This window comes from Neolamprologus brichardi, chromosome 23 (assembly GCF_056152115.1).
Source record: "Neolamprologus brichardi isolate AB-2024 chromosome 23, ASM5615211v1, whole genome shotgun sequence".
NCBI classification, from domain to species: Eukaryota; Metazoa; Chordata; class Actinopteri; order Cichliformes; family Cichlidae; genus Neolamprologus; species Neolamprologus brichardi.
The window spans coordinates 13,000,304-13,025,858 of NC_142125.1; the positions used below are offsets into that span (position 1 = coordinate 13,000,304).

Below are 25,555 nucleotides of genomic sequence, written 5' to 3' on the forward strand. Positions count from 1 at the left end.
TGGTAAAAAAAAAAAAAAAAAACAGGTAAAGAAGTGAAGTTCTTTGAGGTGAAAGAAAAAACATGAAATACACAGCAAGAGTACGGTGATTCAATACTGCTCAGCCAAAGGCACTTTACAGGCGGGGCTACGACGACGACAGCAGACAACGCGAACAAATTCACTTATGAAAGCGTTTTCTTTATGAGAGGATTTGCATCATATGCGCTCCAATGAAAGGAAGCGTAACATGTTCAAAGACTAACCATAAAAATAACCAATACATGAGTTTGACACAGCTTCAGCGCATCAGCAGAGATTTACCTGTGCACATGGACCAGACCAGGGTATGCTGAGCAGAAAACGTGTGCTAATGAACCAACTTGAAATCATGCATAACTATTCATATTATTTGTTTACTGCTTTGTGAGTGCATTACATCCTTTTAATGTAAAGGCCTTCTCTAGATAATACAGCTTCTTCTTCTGTAGAGGAAAATTTGGAGTCGGATTCCATGCAAATGGAAGTCCAACATTCATTTGCCTTTTAGCTGTTTTGGTTTCCTGAATGAAGTCTTGTGGTGTTTTGCAGCTAGACGCCCCAGAGTCACTTGTTGGAAAATTGAAATGGTTTTTATCCAAGCTACTTCACGGAAACCGCGCTGCTGGCTGAGAACATGAAAGTACTGCATTTTAGCATCTTCAGCTCAAAACAATGAGCCCAAAGATGCTAAAATGCTCCAAGAAATGAAGGGAACGGCACAGTCTGGTGTTGATTATCTGCACCTTTCACTTATGCTACTTAATCAGGTGTTAAAGACATCATTAGATCATCAATAGAGAAATTTTGATGTAAAGATTTATTGAAAAATGTAGATGTCTGTAGAATAATAACACCAACCCTGCAGACTGGTTCCTTCTGTGTGCCAGAGGTTACAAAATCTCCTGGTAAAGCAAAAGTTTGATAGCGCTAAACTAAAACAGGTCGACAGTAATTTTGTTTTCCTGGTAGCCATCAGCAGATTTTCATGAGCAGCTGACACGGTGGTCTGTGCAACAGCTGGAATAACTCTGGAAACCTTCTGGTCAAAACAAGAGCTCCACTGTTCGACAGAGGCAGAGAAGGCTACGAGGGGGAGCAAGAGGAAACCTCGGACGGCCGCTCACTCGATTTGTAAGAAAAGCGGCATTCTTACAAAGTAGAAATACCACCAACCCAAACCGAACCCGCGTACTCGTTAGCGTCGCGACAGTGGGTGATTCTTAAATGGAGGGCAATCCAGTCTTTGTGACAGCGGTGCGAGGGAAGGAGTGGCAGGAAGGTATCTACTGTCACTTCAACCCCTACATGCACCGAAGATCTGAAAGAATTCCTGATTTTACGCTGAACTGCTGTCACGCTGGGAAGTTTGCTTTGGCGGTTTTGTTGACGTCTGTAACATCCACTTACTGAACGCTGTCGAGGCATGCATCATATTTTCTACACAGCCCAATTTTATAATAGATGTGTATTTTCTGTTGTCAAATATTACTAAGACATGAATGGTGCAGCTGTTACAGTAAAGTACAGCAAACAGAGGCTGAAACTAAAATGTTTAACTAACTGGGCCGTGGGAGAAATGCACAGCTGCCACGTCCACTGCCGACCGTCTCAGTGCATCTTTAATACTGACGCCTGATTATCCAAACAAGGGCCACAGATAAAGTGACACGCTAACGCAGCATGAATCCCAGCTGTAGTCTCATTGTGGTATATTTTCCCAAAGTATTAGAAGAATAAATCTCCAGACAGACAGAAGAACAGACCCGATTGTCGCAGCTTTAGCTCTCTTAATCACCGCCTAACTAATTAAGCTGCGATACTCAAGATGACTGTAGACGTTGCTTCTAAACAGTTCAGCGACACCGTGGAGACATTTTTAAAGATCTTTAGGACAGATTACAGGTTTTTAGTTGAAGCAGTGCACTCGCTACTTACTAAAAATGCTGTATTTTGGGGGGGTTTGTATATGACCGATGGACCTTTTGTGTACAGCAATGCACTCCAAATATTGATGGAAAATGTCCTGAGGACGTGAAGTTTATGTTGCCTAACCTTTTTAGAGAATCAGCCCTCGCTCTGTTCCTGCTGCAGGCATGTGAGCTAGTACCAAATGTAAACTGCCTAACCAGCTTCCACCTTCTCAACTTTAAATACCCCGCTCCATTTCAAATAGAAAGCTTAGTCAATTTTTAAGTTAAAAAAAAAAACAAATAAGAAAGCAAAAAAAAGAAAATCTGCGACAGTAAAAGTTTGGTGAATTCTTCGTTCACCTTATTAGCACAGTCGTCTTTACAAAGCGATACCCTGGTTGAAACTCTGCTGTAACAGGACGCACTGATTACATCTGATGTAGTAAATAGAGATCAGAGGCGATAAACAGGACTAAATGTTGTGTAAGGAAAACAGGAAAGAGGAGATACACGAATTCTCTGAAAGTTAGAATGAACTTCTCTGATGGAGCCTCGGGAATAATGCGCCTCGGTTAGCTCCAGCTAATAAACTAGCAAAGCATTGCAACTTGTAGTTACTTGTAGTTTCAAAGTACCATGTGGAGATTTTCTAAGAACAAATCAACATAAAGTTTCACTTTTGTTCTTCTGATAAAACAGCTGAATGTTCGTATGAACGTCATGTTCTGCTAGCTTGTAGCTGGTCTTTACTGTTTTTGTGGCTGCAGAGCTGCGCTTTGGATTTCTCTGTTGTCATTTTACATGTTTGTGGTCATGTGCATCTGCTTGTATTTGATTTGTGCCTCACTGTAGTCGTCTCACATCACTTTGTTGTCTTTTCATCTCTGTAGATTTTTCTCGTCTCGTTTTTTTTAGCTGTTTTCTGTCACTTTGTCATCACGCTACATCGCATTATTGCTTCTTGTTTTGTTGCTTCTTGTTGGACATTTTTCACTTCATGTTGTCATTTTATGTCTTTTTTTAAAAATTCTTTTAACTTGTTTTGTCATGTTGCATGTTTCAGTTTTTTGGTTGGGTGGGCAAACAGTTTTCTTTTCATTTTTAATTTTTTTTTTAATTTTTGTTTATCTCTTGGTCTTTTTTAAAGGCATTTTGTCACCATTTATAGTTTTTTTTTTTTAGGGTTTATGTAGTTTCTTTGTAGTTACTTACAATTTTTACTTTCAATTTCTTTGGAGCCAAGCCATTTTTTTTTCTCTTTACAGTCTTTATACTTGTCTTATATAATTTTGCTGGAATGTTTGCATATCTGTGCCATCATTGTGTGCCTCTCTGTGGTCTTCTTTGTCTTTGCAGTCGTTTTGTGTCACTCTGTATCTCGGTGTAGACTCTGTCTGCTTCTTTGTGGTCTTTTTTTGAAGGTGTTTTCTTTGCCTGACGTCTTTATTGTGTTTTGATTGTCGTCTTTTGTGATAAACAGTAAAGTCATACTCCACAAGGTACCTTAAACTCACCTAGTACTGCTGTAACATCGGAATGAACCCTCAGATTAAGCTCTAAAGCTTCTGGTCCATCGCTCTTGGATCGAGCAAATAACATAATCAGTTACTTTTGGGAAACTCTCACGGTCCTTTCTTTGTCCATCAACTTTGAAACAAACAGCAAATATAAAAGATGAGCGTTAATGAAACAATCAGCACTGACATAAAGCACAGAGACGCACAGAGACACACAGTTTGATTACAGGGTTACAATAAGGACACTTATGATCACATCTGTACATGTAAAATATTTCCTTAAATCATAAAATTTCTCATAAAGTGTCGATGCAATTAACATTAAAAATTGCATAGGCATGGAATATTCTTTATTTCTGTGAGACTGCTTAAAGAACAATCACTGCTTTTGTCTATGGTCGTTAAAAAGGGGCAAGTTACACAATTATACGCTGAAAAAAACAACAACCAAGAATTAAACTAAACACAAAGGTTGTGTTTATATGATTGTGCTGCTCAGGCCAAAATGGAAAATAATCAACCATATGCATGAAAGAATATCCAGCTAAAAAGGAGGTGTGGTTTTTTTTTTGTTCTCAACAGCGGAAATAACTGTTTATCATTCCTGCAGTTTACTCTAAATAAGGTAAAAATACATACAAACATGGCAGTTTAGATTCGCTTTTTGGAGTTATGCAGAACTGTTTAGAAAGCCTTCGTTGGGTAATTTCATCCCATTTTGTGTACTGTACTCTGATTTGTCCTGCAGAAAAACAAACAAACACGTTTTTCCTAAAAATACTGCTAAAGCTACAGTCACACACGCGCACACTGACATCCATCCACAACTTCACCTGCACAGTAAACATATTAAACATTTTGCACGTCCTGCTCGTGTTTTAGATCAGAAGAAGTCGTCGGAGAGGAACATTATGGGCCCGTGCATGCACGTGCAACCTGGCTAAAAGATATGTGCTGGTGATAAATATGATAATAGGATGATAACAGGGGGTGGTGATGTATATTGTAGACGGATTTAGATTTAAAGTAGCAGTGCAAAAATTGTAGGAAATGTGTAAAAGCTCTATGGCTTAGAGTTAAATGATGAACCAGCTAGCTTAGCATTTTTACAATAAAATAATGCAATATAATATAATTATAACTAAACCCTCTTTCAGTGAGCTTTAGAGATCCTTTTTTTTAACCTTCAGACTGAGGAAGAGCAGTTGCTTCCCACGTCTTCCTCTCTTTATGTTAAGCTACAGGAAGAAAACTTTAAATAAGAAAAACTCTTCTGCAGTGATTGTACAGAGTAAATAATTATATGTGAGCGTGTGAATGTGATGCCACAGTATGTTTTGTTACTTAAGGTGAACATTTATATAGAGCCATATATGTGTAAATGAGGAATGCAGGCTTTTGTGGATGTTTGCAAGAAACCAAAAGAGCGAGCGAGGGCCGGGTTATCACAGTTTAGCTGTTTAGAGGTCAGTGGTGGCCTTGGCGGTGAGGGCCTGGATGCGGCTGGTGTTACAGTTTTTGCAGAGCACGTGTCCATCCAGCGGGTAGCAGCCCTGGTTATCCCCCTCCGAGAGTAGGGAGCCGCAGTCCTGCAGGACACAGATAGTCCGTTAGTCCACAAACACAAACGGGGTCATTATCCACGCTCACCGGTCAGACACATTCATCCTCCTCTCTGCACTCAGGCTCTAAACGACACATTTACTGCTATTTAAAAGCTCAGCCAGTGTCACGTTACGGGAGCCTCTCTGCAGAAAAGCCTGCGCTACGGTTCTCTGCCAGTTGGTGAGCCTGAATGGAAACAACTGGTTAGTACTCAGACACAGTTGGGCTTAACTCCCAATCTTTCAAGGATTTAAATTCAGACTTTTTTCCCCCCTCTTGTAAAAGTGTTTCTAGCAGAACATTTTTTCTAAGTATGATTGCAAAATGCGTGTCCTCTTTTACAAATTCTAATATAAATGTATTCCAGCTCATCTCTTTCAGGAGTGGAAGCATCAGATATTTGTCTATTTCTCTGTGTTCCGGCTCCTTTCTTTGTCATGGGTATTAATGCAAAGTGTGCTCTTGTGTTTTTACTTACTAGGGGTGGGGGAAAAAAATCGATACTGTGTAGTATCGTGATATTTTGTTTGCTAATAATGTATCGATACAGGGACAGCAGAAATCGATATTTTGTTACAAAAAAGGTTTTTGTGCTCTGACTTCAGAGGATGTTGATCCTTTTTCTGAGCAAGAATCCTGACATTCCTTCACTGTCCAAATGTGTTAAACTTTTTTTTGGCAGCAATAAACATGACAGTTTACTTATTTTAATTTAAGACATGTTTTATTTTAATTAAGTTTAAAACTTTTTTATTGAATGTAAAATTATATTTTGTTTTAATTTACTTTCTAATTCTTCAATTGCTGAAGGGGCTGCATAGTTTTCATAAATTGCATAGTTCAGAATAGCTATAATTGTGCCAGATGGTTGCATTCAGTTAAGTTGGACTAGACTGTAATACAAACCGTTCAGTTTGTCAACAATAAAACTGACTGAAATGAGAGAAAGACTGAGTGCGAGACTTTGATATTAGATAAAAATGAATATTGATAAAGTTTACCTTTATGTACAGAATTTGAATATCGCAAAATATTTAAAAAAAAATTGCAATAATATCGTATCGTGCGTTAAGTATCGTGATAATATCGTATCGTGATAATATCGTATCGTGATAATATCGTATCGTGGGATGTATGGTGATTCCCACCTCTATCACTTACAGTGAGAATGATTTGAGTGGAGAAAATATTTTTATTTTTGGAGCTTTTACAGTAAGAAATAATCCTCATTCATAGTAAAACTTAAAATAGCCACCTCAATTTTGTGTGAAAAAAGCAGTTTTAGCCTGCTCCCCTTTAAACCACTTTTTTCTGATTGGCTGCCCCTCTTGAACTTGTGGGCGGAGCTTCCGTGCCCGAGACGTCCATATTAGGGTTATTCCCACTCAATGACGTAATGCAACATTCCCAACAGTGAATCTGTGTTTGGTTCACAGGGATTATAAGTACTTATGGAGACTTATGGAGAGTAGGAAATTTAGGAAAAGCTCAATAGATCCAAATTTATTCGAACAGCTTTTATGGAATTTTACATCTTTTTAGATAAACTAAAAAGATGGCAACGAAAGGAGCATGTAGCCAAATTGCATGACTTCATAAGAAAGGCAATATGTTTACAAGGCTGAAGAAGTCACTTTGATGAGTGATGACATGTTGCATCCAGATGAAGAAAATCAACTTTCTGAGAATTCCTTACCAGGATTATTGAGCATGCATCACCTTTATGTAAACGTAACCAGAACTGCAAGTTTAACACCTCAAACGAATCAAACAGGAAAACATTCCACTCTTTTAGTTTATGTCATATTGACATATATATGCTTATGAAGTGGTAGTTAGCAATGAGACAGAAAAAAATGGTAAGCCTGTTTGCTTTGTCACTGTGAGCGCGTTAGCCTTTTTAGCTCAAAGCAGCGCAGCCTGACAGAGACTTTTGTGGTTGATTCTTTGATTATCGTTTCTTTTTTGAAGCACTTGGCTGATTCATGTATCACATCTTGTTAATTCTTGGAGATTTTGTAGACTCCGCGTGTTCTTTTTCAATATGCCTTAGCTCTTGTTTGGCCCTTTTCAAAGCAAAGTAACACCGAGTTACTGCTGAGCTCCGCTCTGATTGATCCAGTCTGGGAGCAGACGCACTCTTAATCATGAAGCTCACAAATACCTGAGAGATGACTGTGTTTGTGTTCTTACCGCTCGCTCTGCTCTGTGAGGCTTACTTGAAAATCGCCTGTTGAAGATTTCTGTTATGCTACAACATTAGGTAACACCACTCTTAATAATTGGTACAATTATTGTTATTCAGTTTTAATCTATAGTTCTTTTTTCATCTGTGAACATTATCTGCGTGCTGTAAAAATGATGCTGTAGTTAAAAAAAGGAATACATAACACGTCTAATTATAAACTAATTTTTATGGCACGCATTTATGATTGAAACACAAGTTATATCATAGCTAATAATCAGTGCATAACATTATTATCTCATTTTTGCTATTAATTTTCAGTTATTCGGTTTAATTAACCATCGTTTTACATTCTGTTACAGCGGTTATCGCACAGTGTTGTCAGGCTCAGATGTGTGTCCCTGTGTCACATCAGGCAATCATAAAGTCGTGAAACTGTGCCTTTTTGTGACTTGGAGACATGACAAACTACACATTGCTTCTCGGTCATTCACGCTTGACCTCTTTCACGATGCGCGTGATGTCACTGAGCAGAAGGCACCGCCGACATCCAGGAAAAGAATGTAAACTGACGATGGCAACTGGAGCAGTGTGTGCGATACCGATCCGATCTGTCAGCGCCATTTCACAGCTCGTCCTGAGTTGCACCACCAGCTTCACTCCTCTTCTGTTCCCCTCGTGTTTACAGGTATACACAGCTGAGCAGTAAAAACTATTTAAAAAAACTGCCCTCCTATTGGTTGAGCTCACAGAACTAAACTGTCGAGGAGGACAACATGCAAGCTTTTGTGTCAGGATGTTGTGAAGTATGCTAAATGCTCTGTGGGAATAAACATTCGAATTCCGTGCACGACATGCAAAAGGGACTCCCTACGATCCAAGTCGGGCTGTAAGCGTGCGGCGTGAACCCGGGGATGCCAAATGTTGCTCTGTTAGAGTGCAGCTCTGTTGTCTGACTGCAGCCTTCAGCTGGTTTCTGTGTGTTGCGGTAAGATGTGGTGAGGTGTGCGCTCTTTACATGCCAAGAAACAAACAGAATGTACAGATACACACAATGCTATGGCATTATTTTTCCATTGTCTGTGACACTGGCTTACACTCAACCTTCCTTTCTCTCCCCGACACACACACACACAGACACACACACACACACACACACACTCAGAACTCCATCTACTCATTGCTCCCTGGTGACAAAATTCTTCTCTTGTTGAGCCCCTTCAGCTGAACTAATCTGCTCTGCTTTGCTTTGACCTTTATGTCTGGCAAACGCTCTATGTGCTCACGCTGGTGCAGCCCTTTGACAATGTGACACGTTACTTCTCTTTTAGCCGGGCACGTAACGTCTCAGCGCCGCTTATCAAGCAGGCGAGCGGCGCCTGACAGATTGGTTTCTATGTAAGTCCGTGAACTTTGCAGAGGAGAGACGGGAAGCTATTTCGAGGCAGGTAAGAGAAGGATGATTCACTCGTCTCGCTGAAAAGGTGACTCGGGGGATCGGTGTGTACGTTATGCCTTATACCTTTATGCAGTAATGACTGTCACCTGGAGCCGCGCAACATTATTCAGAACCATCACTGCTAATTATAGAGGACAGACACACACACACACACACACACAGGGATTGGTAAACACACAGAGCTCGTACCTCACAGCGGTAGCACTGCACATGGAAGTCACGGTCCAGGGCCACAATACGAACGGTCTCCTCCTGGCCCGGTGCCGGCATTATAGGCTCAGAGCACACACAGCAGCGAGGAGCAAACTTCCTGTGAAAAACAACCAAGAACAACAGAAATAAGCTCAGAACAATCTGCAACACTGTGACCTTTACTGACTGTTTGCCATTAGCACAAAGCTTCCCGAGTTTCACTGCACGGTTCAAGCAGAGGTGCAACTAATGGCTCTTTTCATTAACGAATTAATCTATTAATCATTCTGTCTGTACGTGTACAACAAGGACATCTCTAAACTCAAGTTTAAATTGCTTTTGTGTGACACGAAATCCCAGAGAAAAAGCAGCAAATCATTCTGAGAGGCTAAAACTAAGAAAAGCTTTGACATTTTTCTTGATTTAATAAATAAACGAATGATTTCTTGACCGTCGGCTCTCCCAGTATTCGCCAAACTTCACGTTGTGCAGCCCCTCAATCTAAGAACCCGTGATTATCATCTGACAGCCGGGCACATTGGCAAATGTTTACAGGCTTTCGGTGCAGCCATCAGGCCTTGTGCTTCCATGTGCGAGTCACGGTTTAGGGAGGCAACGAAATGAGGAAAAAGCGACCAAAAGGCTAAATCATTGCGATCGTTGTGATCTTTGTGGTCTCTTCACATAGACTGTTGAACCCGTTTCAATATTTACGTAAGATATTCTAAAACGTTCTCATGACATTAACTGTGGTTTTCAACCATTTTAATACAAAACTGAAATAAAAAATACCGTAAAGTTCTATTTATTTAGATAAACTTCATCCTTTATTACATCCATCCTTCTGTTTCAAACCAAATCTCAACTCATCTGGTGTGTGGGTGTGTCATATTTCAAATATTTTGTGCATAAACACTCAAATATTTTGAGATATTTTGAGATTTATAATCCAAACACAGCTCTCATTATCATACTTATCATACCGATGGCGCAATTTCTGTAAAAACTATAAAAGGTTTAACTGTGCACATAAAAATATACACGAGGGCTGATGCCCGTAAATGTTGCCACATTTGAAGTCACTCGAAGGTTAACTATTTCATCACTCAAACATGAAGACTAGACAAAATCTAGAAAAATACATTTACTAAATATAGAGGGGGCATTCTGAGAAATCTTATCGGACACTCTCAGTGAGTTTTACAGAACAAACCTTTGAACTAGCAACTCTGGAAATGCCTTCAGCAGAAGAAGGTCTGTCTAACAATAGAACTGATGAGGATATGAAAAGTGCAGTGAGATTCTAGGTCCTGTCACATGACCGAAAGTTCTTCTGTTCTACACGTGCATCCATTGTCTGTGAATCGGGAAGTAAAGAGGTTAGGTGGCTTTGGGAAACCACGGCCCAAAAAAGAAAAGAAAGATTCTCGTCGTGGCTATTCCTCGACACAAAGGGCCACGCTGTGGAGGCCACGCTTGTCACGTGAAATTAAACACGGGCCTTGCGTTGAGCTTCCCAAACCGAGAGCTGCGCACTCACGCCAAGAGCCAGCGTTTTACTTCTGTTTCCCTTCTGGTCACCGAGTAAAGAAGGAACATTTCTGGGAAGCTAGCAGTTATGCAATGAGTGGAGGGTGACACAATGACAGGAATGTACTACTAAATTCATGTCTACATATCCAGTTCACTAGAACTGTGAAACTGTTTGCAATGTTTCCCAAAAAGGAAGCCCTAACGTTCTGACGAGGAGCTTTAAAAATGCATGAATTTACAAAAGTTAGTAAAGGATTTTAAAACAGCATGTCTTGTGTTTTATGTTGCTAAACAAGCTGTTAACACAACATTGATATATTATCACTTCATGAAATCTTTACGGGGGGAATTTAGACACCAAGAAGGTAGAGAGCAACATCAGTATCCATTTCTACATTGATTCTGTTTGTTAAATGCTGATGGAGCCCTCAGTGCATCGTATGTTAAAAAAAACCCCCAACAACATATTTTTAAGTTCTTGTCTCTTAAGTCCTGCTCGCTAGATGCCCACTTTCGTCTGATTGGCTGCCACTCGCTTGGCTTCCGTAAATGGCACAAGTGCTTCTAATCCATGACTCCTCCTCTTAAGCAAGAACTGTACCGTGACTGTGAAAAAAGGTCAGTGCTGACCTGACACAGATTATTACATCCCCTGGCATTAGACATTTAAGTTGCCTTTTTGGCCACGATAACCTGGTACCAGCTCCTGACGTACATGTACAGCAGATGGATGTAGCCAGGATTACATCACCCATTGGTAAATGTAGGATGGTGGGTGAAAGTGACCGACTAGCAAAGGGCACCGCATTATCAATGAGCATAAAATATCCAGGTCCTAAAATATACAGAGTGCTAATATATTTTTTACCCAGAATAGGAAAGTAACTTACAAAAATATAAATAACGCTTTTTTAATGACGACATTAAACTTGGCACTGAAAATTAGGAAAAAAGTTCACCGAGGTAAAAATCAAGCGAGACGAAGGGTCATTTTCTCACAGTCATCTATACAGTCGTACTTTGTTTTACATCCAGAAGAGTTGCCCCCTGTTGGCCGTTAGAGGGAACGAAGGTTTACGGCACATTTGCAGTGGATTCATGTTTCTGTCCAGAAGCTATTGTCTAATCCGGGTACCTTTAAGGTTAATCCTGGCTTTCCTGTACTATGAAGGTGGTTTACTTCTTTCAGGGGTATAATCACCATGGTAACCTACTGTATGCTGTGAACCGGAGCAGGTTATGTTCCAGATTAAAGGTCAACACGCACAAAATTACTGGATGAGGATCAGTGAGAAATATAGATTCTTAGATGGAGCTTTAGTCTCTGTTGGCTGTAAACAGTTTCCAACACCATGGAGGCCGTAGCTGAAGGAACAAATATAAAAAACATTCATTTAATGACATACTCGAGTATAATCCATCAGATTCTATTGTGTCCGAATGATATTCATAAATCCGCCATAGACACTGCATTTAGCCTTGCTGGCTAACAACAACAACTCAGACTTTATTAATATAGCAGATCTTTTAAAGTCGTCCTGACCAAAGCGATTAAAGCACACACGTTTAATGCTATGTTATTCTACAGCGTTTTTCCTTTCACACACACTCACAGTCTGCTGCTTTATTTGCAGCAGCTGTGCTGCTTTCAGTCTGTATTATATGCTTAACCTCTTAATACGTTTCCCATTCATCTTCCCTTGTAATATCAGCCACTCTGCTCCCATTACACTTATGAATAATTGTAATTGGTCAGCTGCTGCTAACGCCACATACAGGAGAAACCCTGGGTTAACTTATAACAAGCTTTGTGCGACCTTTTATCTGCGTTACAGTATGACAAGTGAAAGCAAACTTCCCTTGTGTGTACACGTCAAATATGAGAGACGCTTCAAATCTAAAAGGGACTTGTTTACATACTTGTGGAAATCCTCGATGCAGTGGATGTGGTTGGAAGCGTCCACAGTGAAAGGGATGCCGTCCAGGCTGCGGTGACACACCACGCAGGTGAAGCAGTGAGGGTGGTAGGCTTTCCCAGTAGCTCGCAGGATGCGCTCCATGATGGGCTTACTGCAGATGGTGCAGGTCTCAAGGGTGTTCTGTAGACACAAACACACAGACACCCATACGGTTACACAACAAACCTGATAATGACCGAAGTGATTTAGATCAGCGGTCCCCAACCTTTTTTGCGCCACGGACCGGTTTATGCCCGACAATATTTTCACGGACCGGCCTTTAAGGTGTCGCGGATAAATACAACAAAATAAAACTAGTACCGGTACCGAAAAAAAGAAAATTTATTCATAACACACGTGAAAAGACCCAGGAAAACAGAGTAAACGATAAAAACGATAACAAAATAACGCTGAAAACCGATAAAAACCCTGAAAACTATACATTTCACACCTGAGCCTCAACTCTCGCGGCCCGGTACCAAACGACTCACGGACCGGTACCGGTCCGAGGCCCGGGGGTTGGGGACCGCTGATTTAGATGATTCATTTACAGTGGGCCTTGTTAACAAGTTGGCTACAAAATTTCACCAGCATGGAAAATGTGAAAACCCTGCATTTTCTCCCAGTTTTTGTAGGCTGTGATTAGAAACTTCCTGTCGCCAGTGTTGCACTTCTGGTGGCTCTGCGCCCATTTGTGCTTGTGCAACTTATAAATCCACACTAGAGACCTTTAGCTCGGCTGTCCTCAAATGCCTCCGAAGCTGAAGGAATCTGATTAGCACTCCTCTCGAAACACAAACACAGTCATTTTTCAGCTGCCCTCACCCACACTCCATCCTCCCGTATGCAAGAGGGCGAGCAGTAAATATTTCCACTTTGTGATGACTGCAGGATTTCTGCAGCCAGGCGACTGGGCAAGCGGCCCGCGGGGAGACGTGGCCGCTGCCTGCCTCTGACTTATCTGTGGCATCTCTCTTCTTAATATCTGCCGGGAGACACCATTTGTTATTTCAATATTTCATGAATAACGACTGCCTCTCTAAACAGCAATGCAATTACAGGGGGATGGATATATCATGTGAGAGTGATCAATGTGCGGCCCGATGCGGCTGCGTGCGACTTGATGGGCCCCGCCGTCGCTGCTCCTCGCTCAGGCATTTCCTGGATCTCTGTTGTCTCTCTGTTCACCGCCTCCCCCTCCCCCCCATTTTGCGCTTGGCTGGGCTAAAGAGTGCACGGTTCAGCTGTTCCCATTGGCTCCCACTGTAGTAGCAAGCTGCCTCAGTGTTTCCAAACACAGCTCGGGGTGTGTAGCAACACTGCGCTGCGTCATCGGCTGCCTCCCAGTTGCACCGCCGGGCTCTGCCGCTTAAAATGACACTTCTGTGACCGCTCGGCCGAGGTAAACTCGAACCCCCCCCCCCCGTCCGGCTGTGCAGCACATGCACCGACGTTCACAGTCTGTATGCAAATGAATGAAGAAGCCTTTTACAGAATGAGGCTCATTGGTTCACGTGCACGGTTAAACTGCTCCTGACACGGCTCTCGTAACACGATCGCCACCGGAGGGCGAGAGGGCAAGAGAGGAGGGCAGCTGACGCTTGACTGCAGGCTGGAGAAATGTGGCTTGAAAAATGGCCGTTTCTTCAAGGCACTCCTGGAGAGGCATTATTTCATGAAAAGCAATGAGTGCAGACATACTCAGCACCCCCCCTCCCCACACCCACACCCCTCCAAGATGGTAATAGAAATAAACATTATTCCCAGGGCAACGTTTGTGTATAAACAATGTCCATATTGCAGTCCCGCTCGATCCTGGAAGTGGAATAAAGCCTTTAATGAGCTCGCTGCACAGAGCCCTTGAGGTTTGCCTCGCACACGCACACAGACAGAGAGAGGTAGAGGTAGAGATCGAGAGAGGGGGGAGAATATATTTGCAACCTGAGAATCTGAGTGAGATACCAGGGCCAAACAGCACTAAACCATCTTCAACTCTTACTCATCTGCCTGCATTTCTACTTACTTATTCTCATCTGCCCTTCATGTGGGAATACCTTGCCCTTGTTTAGCTTAACTAGAGCATATGATTTCACAGCACACAGTTCCTCCGGGCCATTGTAATGAGTACAGTACTCAAAAGACAAAATTTCTCTCTTTCTCTCCGATGGTAAGATTCTATGACCTCAATTCATTTATTCTGCTCAGCCGCTGTTGTTTTTCCCATTCACTCGTGACTCCTGTTATTTGGGATTAGGTAACGTTTATTAAGGTCTGTCACACAAACCCGGGTCTGATGTCAACACAGAGAATGTTCATGGTCTGCGGTTGGGCACGACTTCCACAGATGGTTTAGGAAATTCTGCATAAATCACTTCATGCCCTCCCTGTCAGACATTCAGGTCCCTTGTAGTTTGCCACTAGAGGGCTGTATATGTCTGCAGATGTCCGGGTTTTACTTTTCCCTTGACTAAATGTGATGTATTCAAGCATATGTATTCTTTTTTTCCTCCTCTCTCCCTCAAACATTTCTGTAAGTGTTTGCCCAGAAGGCTAAACAAATGTCTAGGCAGATGAGGTAAAGTAAATTTAGGTCAGACAGCCTCTTGCTGAACCGAGGGTTGAGTAGAGTGTGTTAAAGTCAATCGCGACCCCCCTTTTTCTTTCATTTTAAGCCATTTTTCTTTTGCTGTAAAGTGCTCCGGCAACACCAAATGAGAGCTCGCACAGTCCGGCTCAGCTTCTCACCGTTTGGGAACGGCCTAACAAAACGGCGTTCGACACAGCTGTCTGTTTGGATGAGAACTGCGATGGCAAACAAAGCACGTAACGGAGTCAAGCGGTCCCATGTGATCCGCTCTGAACATGAGAGTCGGGCGACAGAAAGAGATGCTCACACCAGAAAAAAATACACACAATGAAGTCTGGGACTCTAATAGTAAGTCTTTTGTCCAGTGAAAATGTTTCACTAATTTCCGCTTCAAGTCCACTTGTAATTTGCAGCTTTACTGGATCAAGTGACAATCAGCTCAGTTTTCAGAAATACTGGAGGGTTTGATGATAATTAATCAATTAGCCCGCACTTGTAAAAATACTGACGAGAAAATAAAAAAAGCTAAAAAAAACAAACCATTTAATTTCTGTAATGTAAGCGAGGGAGTTTGCTTGTATGGCAAAGACTTGAAAACTTCCATGCCTCTTCTCTCCTCAGAATCCAGCGAACACTAATGTGTCTCTGTGTTTCAGTGCAAAGAGCAGCTAAAGGTAAAAGAATGCGGGAACAAAGACGTGTTTTCTGTGTTTGCACATGAAACGCTAAACAGCTGGAAATGTGATGTGGCATACTGTTGAGCTGAAGCTGTTCATCGTCTCTGCAACCGTAGCAACACAGATTTTTACACCTCTCTTTTCTCTCTCTTTCGCAACTTGGGCTGACAGGGGGTAGGCTGAAGATCAGTGAGGCTACACGCCATTTATGACCTGGCACGCTGAACTCAGAGCGGGCCAAATTTACAGATGATCTGATTCCGTGTGCATGTGTGTCACAGAATGTGCCGGTCGGCGCCCGGCCACGCCGTGTGACATCGCTGCACTCTGTTGAAGGTAGCTCTCTGATACCTAACAAGAGCTTGTAGGAAACATGCATCTGAGCGCTCTTCATGGACTGAATGAGAGTTAATGACTTGTTGTTGAACTATGAGTCAAATCACTGACCCTCCTAACTCCCGAGGGAAGGTGTCCACTGACTTAATGAACCTTGACAACCAGCTTCTCTCCCTTTTATTGCTTAAGATGAGTCAATCAAGCGGGAAAAGAAGAAAGCCTTTTGTTAGAAACAGTTACTTACGTATACAAGAATTTTCTCCTGTGTCAAGTAGAATGGAAAAAAAAAAAAATCCTTTTTTTTCCTAAAAAAAAGGAAATTTTCCAACATAATTCAGCCTAACATAACACTGCAAACCACAAGAACAGAGGCAGAGGTTTGGGGAAATGATGTTAATTTAGACTGCACAGACTGCAATGCTGTTAAATCTCATGTTAAATACTGCAGTTTTGCTAGGTGCTGACATCATCCTAGATATGCACCAAGTTACCTTTGATTTCAGTTCTTTCACACATGAGCAAAAGGAGCCAAGAGACCCCTTCAACTTCAAAATGAAGTTGAAGGGGTGAGGTTGGAAGTTTGCTTTCGTTGGCTTTCCAAGTTTATGCTAGGCTTTGTAATAGATGCTTGTTTGGGTCCAACTACAACTGTTCACAACATTAACCCTGCATGCTGAAAAGTGACACTTAACCAGTGCATCTAAAGGGACCTCTCTGAGCTTCCACATATGGTGATTTAGAAGTGAGAGACCTGTGTCACCACTGCCACAGCCGACTGTGTCACAGAACAAGTATCAAAGGACACCTGATGTGTATCTGTGAGATGATACCAGCTTTGACAGCGTGCCAGTATTTGACACTTTGGGATGGAGAACAAACTCAAAGACTGACAGCTGAGCACCATGGGTGCATTACAGACTCAACTCTGTGGTAAAACACAACGCTCCACTTACTCTTCACCAATGTTCCTTCTAAGCTGCGCATGTGTGCAATTGCGCATTGCTGGCACGGTCTCTGCGCACAGAAAATCTGCATTGCGCACAGAAAAAAAAAATCTAACCTGAATTGAAATTAAAATTAATACTTTAACAATTCTGTTTGGCAGTGTTAGTCAGTAAGTGACTGGCTGCTCCCGTATGGGATTAGAACGATGCCACCTTATCCCATAGACCAGCCAATGATGCGATTCACATTCGCACATATACGCAGCTAATTAACGACATTGACAGCATCCGTATGTGCTGATACCGGTGTGTTATGATAAAAAATATCTGCAATGTTTGGTTTTCTTCCTGAATACTATCGTTGTTTATATTTACTGCAGGAAGAAACAGTAAAGACGGCGTTTTATAAGGAAAACACTCGAAACACTCCGGCATGTGAGCAAAACCCTTTCCTATTGGTCAAAAAATGTACCATGGCGACCAATCAAAAAATTATACGGCAACATGGCATCTAGTTGTTAAGAAACGGGGGCAAGTTTTAGGAGTGACGGCGGTGGTAGTCAGTGTGTAGTGTAGTCAATAGTTTTGTTGTGTGTGTCAGAACAATGAGGCGACTGCTGAATGTTACAGGTGTTACAGGAGTGATACATCTCCTGTTGTCAGGCCTGCAGGTATCAGGCTGTTGTTCTCCTTCATCTCATAGTGGACAGAAATTATTTTTTGGAGTGGCACAAACAATTTGTGTGGCATCAAATTTGATGCAGAACAGCTGATTGTTCTGTAAATAGTTTGAAATGTTTATTTAAAAAAAAACCCTTGGCTGCATTTTTAGGTAAACAGCTACAAAAAACGTTGTCGTTTGCATAACTCAGTTACTTTTTTGAAGAAGTAACTATATAATTAATTGCCCAACATTGGTCATTATTTACTGTATTTTGCAGACAGAGGGTTACAGGACTCTCTCACAGACCACAGACTCAGAGTCAGAGCTTTATAAAAAAAACAAAAAAGTAAAAAAAAAATAAAAAATAGTGTTTTCAAAATTGGAGTTCAAGTTATTTTTACTTCCAATAGTGTTAACATGCTTTTTTTTTTTAATTTTCATTGTAAGTGGGCTAAAGCAGTTAATTAAAAGTAGTCTAACATAAATGTAAATGCTGTAATTTGATTATTTTAATAAACCATGTAACTTGGATGGATTCAATGCCAGCATGACCACAGTGCACACATCTGATGTTGCTCACAGTGGTCCAAGGGACCGCTCAGGGAGTTTGTGTGTTCGAGGGAACATTGCTCTTCACACCACAGATGTATTAAATAAACTTGATATGGTGCTGATAACTCTTCCCACTGGTCTCTTTTGGTTTTTTCCTACAAACCAACAAAAAATCCCTGCAGTCCCAAAAACATTTCCCAAAACAACTGTTAGAACACAGACAGCTACAAGCTGCTAACAGGGCACCTTCAAAAAGGATTAGACTGAATCTTCCAACCATAAAATCTTCATATTCCCTAATTTTTTTCCTGATGGTACAAAAGCCTCGTGCAAGGTTGGGATGTGGGTGGGACAAAAGCAGGAAAACGATAATGCAAATGTGCAGGAGGAAGCAAACGTGGAATCTAAGAAAAGAAATCTGGTTTGGCTCATCTGACAGACAAGGATCTCGCGACCAGGAACCCGGGTCCGTGTTTGGGGCAAGCTGACGACCTGCTGATTCATCTCCTTCAACCATTTTTTTAAAGGACAGTAGACACAAATAGACACACTGATAAATTAAGAAAATGTTCTCTGCTAGCCATCGGGGCGGGGGGGCTGGGAAGAGATGCTGGCTGTCCGATTGGCCTCCCTGCTGCTGCGGAGCCTGGGGCGGTCTGCTGGCCTCCACCCCGGAGGGAAGAGTAACATCTCTTGGGTCTGGGTGCCGTTTCCCCCTCTGGGGGCGAGGATACCTGGACCCGGGGTATAGAGTATGTTTGGGGAGTGTGATTGTGTGTACATGTCCATTTACGTTTATTCCTACGTTGGGTGAGTGCTGAGTGTTTGTATATGTGTGCATGAGGGTGGGAATGCATGTCTGTGTCTGTGTGTGCCTGTTTGTCTGTGTCTATATGTCAGGTCGGGTCTTAGATTCCACCTCTCTGGGAACTCCCAGGCCCTCCAAGTGTGGAGGCCTATCTCCCCTCACCACACTCCCTGCCGGTGACTGATGCCCTCAGGGGTCGGTGCATTGTTGGTTCTTGGTGTCCGGGGGCTGGGCGCTCAGGTCATGTGCCAGCTCACTCCTGGTGGCTACTTGGCGGGGCCTGGCGCCTGCTGCTCAGTCAGGCCTCTTCCGGGGCGCGGAGGGCCCTCGGGCCTCCGGCCTCTGTGCCTGCGGCTCGGTTCACTCTGGCACAGCTGGCTGCCGGCGGAGCCGACGAGCACGCCGGTGCAGCCCCCTCTGGTTTCTGCCCGGTGGCTACTGGGTGACCCCTCGCCTGGGTATCCTCAGCCCTTCCCATGAAGGTGGCACGGATGCCCCTCCGGTGGTCCTCCTTGGGCTCTTGCACTCTGGGACCTCTGGATGTCTGGGGCCTGGATCTCCTCCATGCCTGCTTCATGCCCTGAGGGACAGGGCTATGGCTCTCTACATCCTCTTGCAGACCATTACATGGGGAAACCATTTGAATACAAGCGCGCCGATCCACACAGGTGTGCACACGGGTGTTCACTGTTTGTAGACTTAAATCACACCTTTCTTGGCTGCTACTTCAAAGCACATTGTGCGCTGTCGGTCCTGCGTGCTGCACAACAACATTCAATATTTAGTATTTACTGCTGTTTACACTTAGGTAGATTAATGCGATGGTGTTGTGTATAGTATGTTGCTTTGTTTTGTTTTGGTTTTTTTGCTTGTTTTCTATTCTTTTTCTCTCAACAGGTGATCCCGGAGATATTTTTTTTTTCCCCCCCTTTCTCACTGTCCCTCTCCCCTTCTGTTTTTCTTTTCCTTCCTCTTTCTTTCTCCCTTTCCTATCCCTCACTCATGTCTGTCCCGTCTGTAACAACTGAAAATAAAATAAAATAAATAATAAAAACAAAGGTCGATCAAATGGACCAATACGGCAATGCCATGATGATCCATTTGGCAAAATAAATCCATTGGGTATCCTTGTTGGTCTTCAGACAACAATTCTGACGGCTAAAGAACCAAATGGGACAGGCAAAAAAAAAAAAAGAAAAAAAAAAAAAAGAAAATGAAATTAAAAAATTTAAAAAAAAAAAGAGGTAAATCGATTTGATTCTGATGATATAACAAGTGATATTGGGGGATTTGGTGTATAGAAAAAAAAATCAGAGTTGTACAGCTGCAAATTTTTTATGATATTATCCAAAGTGTGTGTCTCAGTCAGAATCACCTCACAGCCCTGCGGTTTTCCCAGGGTCCTCTACACATGAAGCTAGAGCCAGCAGCTTATTAGCTTCTTGGCAGAGTGCAGTGACCTGCAATCCTCATTGGTTCAGGAAGCCAGTGCACTCGGCTTCCCTCCACTGACAGCAAAGGCATCCGAGGCTCAGATGGTACAGCAGGATGTCCACTAATTGCAATGCTGGTAGTTTGATTTCTGATTCCTCCACATGCTCAAGTGTCCTCTGCAAAGACACCAAACCCCAAGCAGCTCTAGATAGCAGCTGAAGATCCCACGACATCTCTGGTATGTGTGCGATGAGGAGAGTAAAATCTAAATTTTAAACCAGTTAAAATGTGCTATTAGAGTCCAGAGTTTTATTAGTCGGTTCAAAAAAAGGGAAAAGAGGGGAAGTATTTGTGAAATCGATTCCCTATTTTTGTCATTTTTAGGCAAAAAACCCCTGAAACGTAAAAGAAATTTTATCATGACTAACTCAATACCTTTTGGTTTGTGAGCTTTGCTCTGAGAAAATAAGAAATCCACAATGTTCCTTCCAAGATCAAACAACTGACTGAGAAAAAGAGATGGCGCCTTACATCCATTTATTAACAAATAGTTCCTCTTAAGCGCACCGGTTACTTACAACTCCACATACTACAACTGCCAAGGTCAACGCTGAAAAAGCTCTCAGCAGTGGGTATCTGTGTATGCACGCTGTTATTTGAAGTAGTTTCTCGAGGAAGAGGCAGTTACCTCACAGCTGACTTGGCATCAGCTTCTCTTAATGAATATTTAAACTGGAGATTTGGCAAACCCGTCCCCGTGTTAGCGTTCGCAGACACTGATCCTGCTAAGTTTCTGTTCATCACAAAAAAGGAAGCAAGAGCGTTAAATGAGCAGTAACGGCGAGGTTTTTAGAGCTACGCTGGGTGACTTCATAAAGCAAAGGGAGTGGAGTTTTATACGAGAGGTGTTTTTATATTCTTAAAACAAATCACGGAGGGGTCGGCTTGGAGAAAAGGCCAGAAATCTGTTGTTGTTGAGGGAGCCTGGGATCTCATTTAAATCCACGTTTTTGCAGAAGGACTGTGGGAGCATCACCCTCTCCTGACACGCGGTCTGCTCAGGCCACGGAGATGGAAAGGTCTGTGTTTAAAATTAAGTTTCCCTTCAGCTGTTTGAGTTCAGTGACTGTGATCACCTCTGTGCCTCATCCTGAGAAGGTTAACAATTGACCAGCACCCCTGCCTCCTCTCACCCGAGACCCCTGACACAATCTCACCCTCAGCCCTCGACATTCAACCTAAATTCCCTTTTGAAGCCGTCATTGCTTTCCAGCGAGCAGGACTGGCATCCTGACTCCGTCGATCTGTGTTAGTTTCTAAACATTAGGTCCTCAGTTGTGAGCGTATGAAGATATATTAACGAAACTTGACTCCTTTACAGAATCCTGTCATTTCTAAGCGCGTTATGTAAATCACCCACTCGTATCTTCTCCGCTGCCTGGATGCAGATGACTGAGGTGTGCATGTTTTTTTGTTTGTTTGCGTGTGGGCGTGAGTGAGCATGTCACACAGTGGAAAGCGATGGTTTGCTAACTCAGAGGATCAGTGACCTTGAAAGTATCAGCTGCATAATTCACAGACGGAGCGTTTGTGACACTCATCTGTGTGCACGCCAGTCAGTCAGGACGAGCGGGCCGAGGTTTCGGTGTCTCTGACCTGGAAAGGCCTCGTTTCCTCAGAGTCTCCTGTGCTCAGCTCTGCTCAGCCTGTCTGTCAGGGTAATAAATTCACACCGGGTTATAAATGACCAGCACGTGCAGGAATGGGATGGCATCCCGCCAGAGCTTCCTTTCCTGTTTTGTTTCTTTTTAAACACCCGGTCGGCTGGATGGTCTCGGCAGCGCCCCCCCCCCCGATCCTTCTCACCAGCAGCCCGTGCAGGTTTCACTTCAAAACAAGGCAAACTAATGAAACAGCACATGTCCAATGGGATTTAAATTTTCATACATGCTAGTACACACAGCTGCGTGGCTTTACTTGTTCACACAGATTTCTTATTTTAGCTGCGTGATAACATCAAGCTACAGCCAACATGAAGGGACAGGGTCGACCACTCAGCTCATGCCTCGCTCAGGCCTTTCTTCAAAGAATAAAAGGTGGCAGTGGGGGCCCTCTCTCCGGCTCAGGCAAAGTGGCCGGCCTGCCCGTCTGCCTCTCCGCCTTAAATTCAGCTCCGCAGCAGAATGTGACCCCTCTGGACTTTGGGCAATGTCTCCTGCTCTGGTTACAGAGAGAAACTGACAAAGACCCCGGCAGTAGTTCTCTCATAGCATGAGTTAGAGTGACATTGTGGTGGGTCAGCACTGGGTCACGGATATTTTTCTCTCCTGCTTGCCTCTTGGGGGTGGGGGGTGGTGGGAGCGGAGCGGGGTGGGGGTGCCTGGGCGAAAAGCACGAGGAAGGTTTAGTGGGTGCCGATACATGGATTTGCTCTCTTGTCTAAACAGTGCATTCTAATAACACGCGCGCTTTTCATTTTCCTGCTTGTAATGGATAGGACGGCTGCATTTCCTGTAGTGCGGGTCAGTAATAAGAAATAACGACCTGCTTGAATTTAGCTGGCTCACACCCACTGTACGGCACAATTACACACACGCGCATAATTGTCTTGGCAAGTCTGGAGACGCACCAAGATGTGAAATCCTATTCATGCAAGTGCTATCTAATTGGCTCACTCCTTTGAGGAATTAGACCGAGTTAATCACGTCTGAATATACAGAACTCAATTAGAACTCTGCAAGCTAATGCAGACAGCCATGAATATTTGATGACAAAGTCAGCAGAAAGCCTCCGTGTGTTCGCCAGCTTCACATGAAAAGTTGAAGCAGGGTGGGAGCACACCTGCCGACCTCTCCTGCCGTGAGCTTCAGCGCCACAACGACGCGCAGCGACGAGGGGCCCTGAACTCACCACGATGGCTGAAAGCCTCTGGATCTGACTACCTGGATATCCATCACGGAGAAGTGACAGGTGTGTGGGTGGTGTGCGGGTGGCGTGCAGTCATTTCTAATTAGAGCCATATTACTGTCACGGAGGCTCTGCTGCAAACTCCTGTGTTGTTCTGTTTATATCACATATGAGAGGAGAGATGATCTTCTGTGATTGGATGTATTGTTTTCCTACATCGCCTTTCTCAATGACAGCAGCAGCCTTAGGGGACTTCATGGGGATATCCCTTTGTTAGCTGGGAGAGTCTGCTATGATGTGCTGTAGAGGACATCCAGAAGCCCCAATACAGCTGGCAACGTGCCTGTCGCCTCTGGGTTCTCCGACATCCTCAGCAACTTCCCTCCACTGCCTGGATTGTTTGATTATGGCGTGCGTGTTCGAGCTCGTTCTTCTTCTGAAAAATTCAGCAGACTTTTTGTCGCCACGAGATCCTCTCTAGTCTCGCCACACTCACAGTCTGTTTATTAGCACCTGCTATTCACACATTCACAATTACAAATCATTCCTGGGTGATTTCATGGAAAAAAAGAAAAAAAGAAAAATCAGCGAGTTCTGCCCACCGGACAACCTCAGAATCAGCTGATGTTCTTTGTTGCTATAATTACAGAATATTTAATGAAATCACACAAAGTCTTGTTCTTGCTTTTGGTCGATATTTTTTTCCAGCATCTCTGATCTCTCTTAACTTTATAATAAAATTATCATCATTTAAGCTCCTTTAAAAAATTCAACCAAATTAAATGTACACCTGCTCCACGTGTGACAGTCAAGAATTTGTTTAAACTCTACCCCACTCTGAGTATAAATATCATGGCATATATCATATATATTTGAATAAACGGCACAGAAACAGGAACCCGGGATGTTTGACCAGTTTTCTGATAATTTCCTGGAGGAAACGTTCAAGGCTCATATCAGAATGTGGGATAGATGACTGTTGAAAACAAGTGATAGCACACGAATGGTCCCCTTTATACCTTTGATACCAGGATCATCTTCTAGCTGTGATTCCTTCTCCGGCTTTGCACTAAAGCAGACTGTCAGTCGCTGATTTTTGCCCCTCTTGTTTCCCACAATCGAATATAATTTTTCAAAATTAAATATTCATTGAATGTGCAATATTAATTGCACACTACTGGTGCTGAAAAATACCACATTGGCTGCTTAACGTGATGGGACTAAAGACAAAATAATCCAATCAAACTCCACCTTCACAATGGATCAGCAAACCAAGTTTTCTTCCAAGCGCATATTTAAAAATTAAACAGACATAAAAAAAAAAAGAAGCAGTCCATCAGTTAAGCTTATATAAAGGCGGCATGAATGACGGCGACCAGTACGGGTGACATCACTACTTTCCAAGACAGACAAACAGCCGCCGAGGGTAAAAGCTCATCAGTCAATCACGAACGTTTCCTGGTGACTGGCAGGTCAGGGGCGCCGTGTGAAGTTCTTCCTTTACAATGGCAGAATGGAAAAATCTTTCACAGTGTGTAGCCAAAGAGACCAAAGCCCATTCATTTTAAATAACGGAGCCATAGTACAACACCAGATAATGAGCATAATTACATTCAAGCAAGTTGGCGTCCGTGACCTTGATGGTCTCTGAATTTCTGTCAAAAGCGGAAGAAATAGATTAAGGTTTTTATGTAGGCAAATCCCTATCTCTTTATTACTGCTCTTTCAATACGAAGCTCTGCTCCTGATGTGACCTTGTGGTACTTGCATCAGTCTTATTACAGCACACTTAAACCGGCTGCTCTTTGGATGATCTACATTCGCTGGGAGTGGCAGTATGAACAGGAATGTGGGGCTGCGATTCTGCCTCGAACAGGAACCTGTCTGCAACACTTTTCCATTCACTGGTGTCATTTAGGCAGATTGAATGGCTCTGTTTACCGTCAGAGAGACTGAAGTGAAGCGCAGCTAAAAAGCCTTTTTAAAGTAAATTAACTGGCCCAAAACTTGGCTGTGGTAATGCTGCAGCAAAGTAAGCGAGCGCTGTAGCAACACGGCGGATATGAGCACACTTAAGAACAGTAGGCATGGTAACCTGTGTAAGCAATTAACCTCGGTGACACTGAATCCCACTGCTGAACTTCTTCAAAGACCAGCTGAGCTATCAGACGTGTCAAGAGTCCCTGTTGCTCTCAGCTCCGTTAACTAATATGCTCTCATGGTTACAGTCAGACTTCCTAAAGTGAAAGGAGAAAGAAAATTGCTG

General features: G+C 42.9%; 1 protein-coding gene across 2 annotated transcripts in view; it reads right to left on the bottom strand.

Moving 5' to 3' along the window:
• Positions 1-3,171: 3,171 nt before the first annotated feature.
• lpp (LIM domain containing preferred translocation partner in lipoma) overlaps positions 3,172-25,555 on the bottom strand; it is a 182,329-nt gene continuing 159,945 nt past the window's right edge. For both annotated transcript variants that reach the window (XM_006790413.2, XM_006790414.2), the window contains 3 exons: positions 12,343-12,521; positions 8,887-9,007; positions 3,172-5,037 (listed from right to left, as the gene is read on the bottom strand). In XM_006790413.2, coding sequence (XP_006790476.1) covers positions 4,909-5,037; positions 8,887-9,007; positions 12,343-12,521 — 429 coding nt within the window. In that variant the 3' untranslated portion in view covers positions 3,172-4,908. The remainder of the gene's footprint in view (positions 5,038-8,886; positions 9,008-12,342; positions 12,522-25,555) is intronic.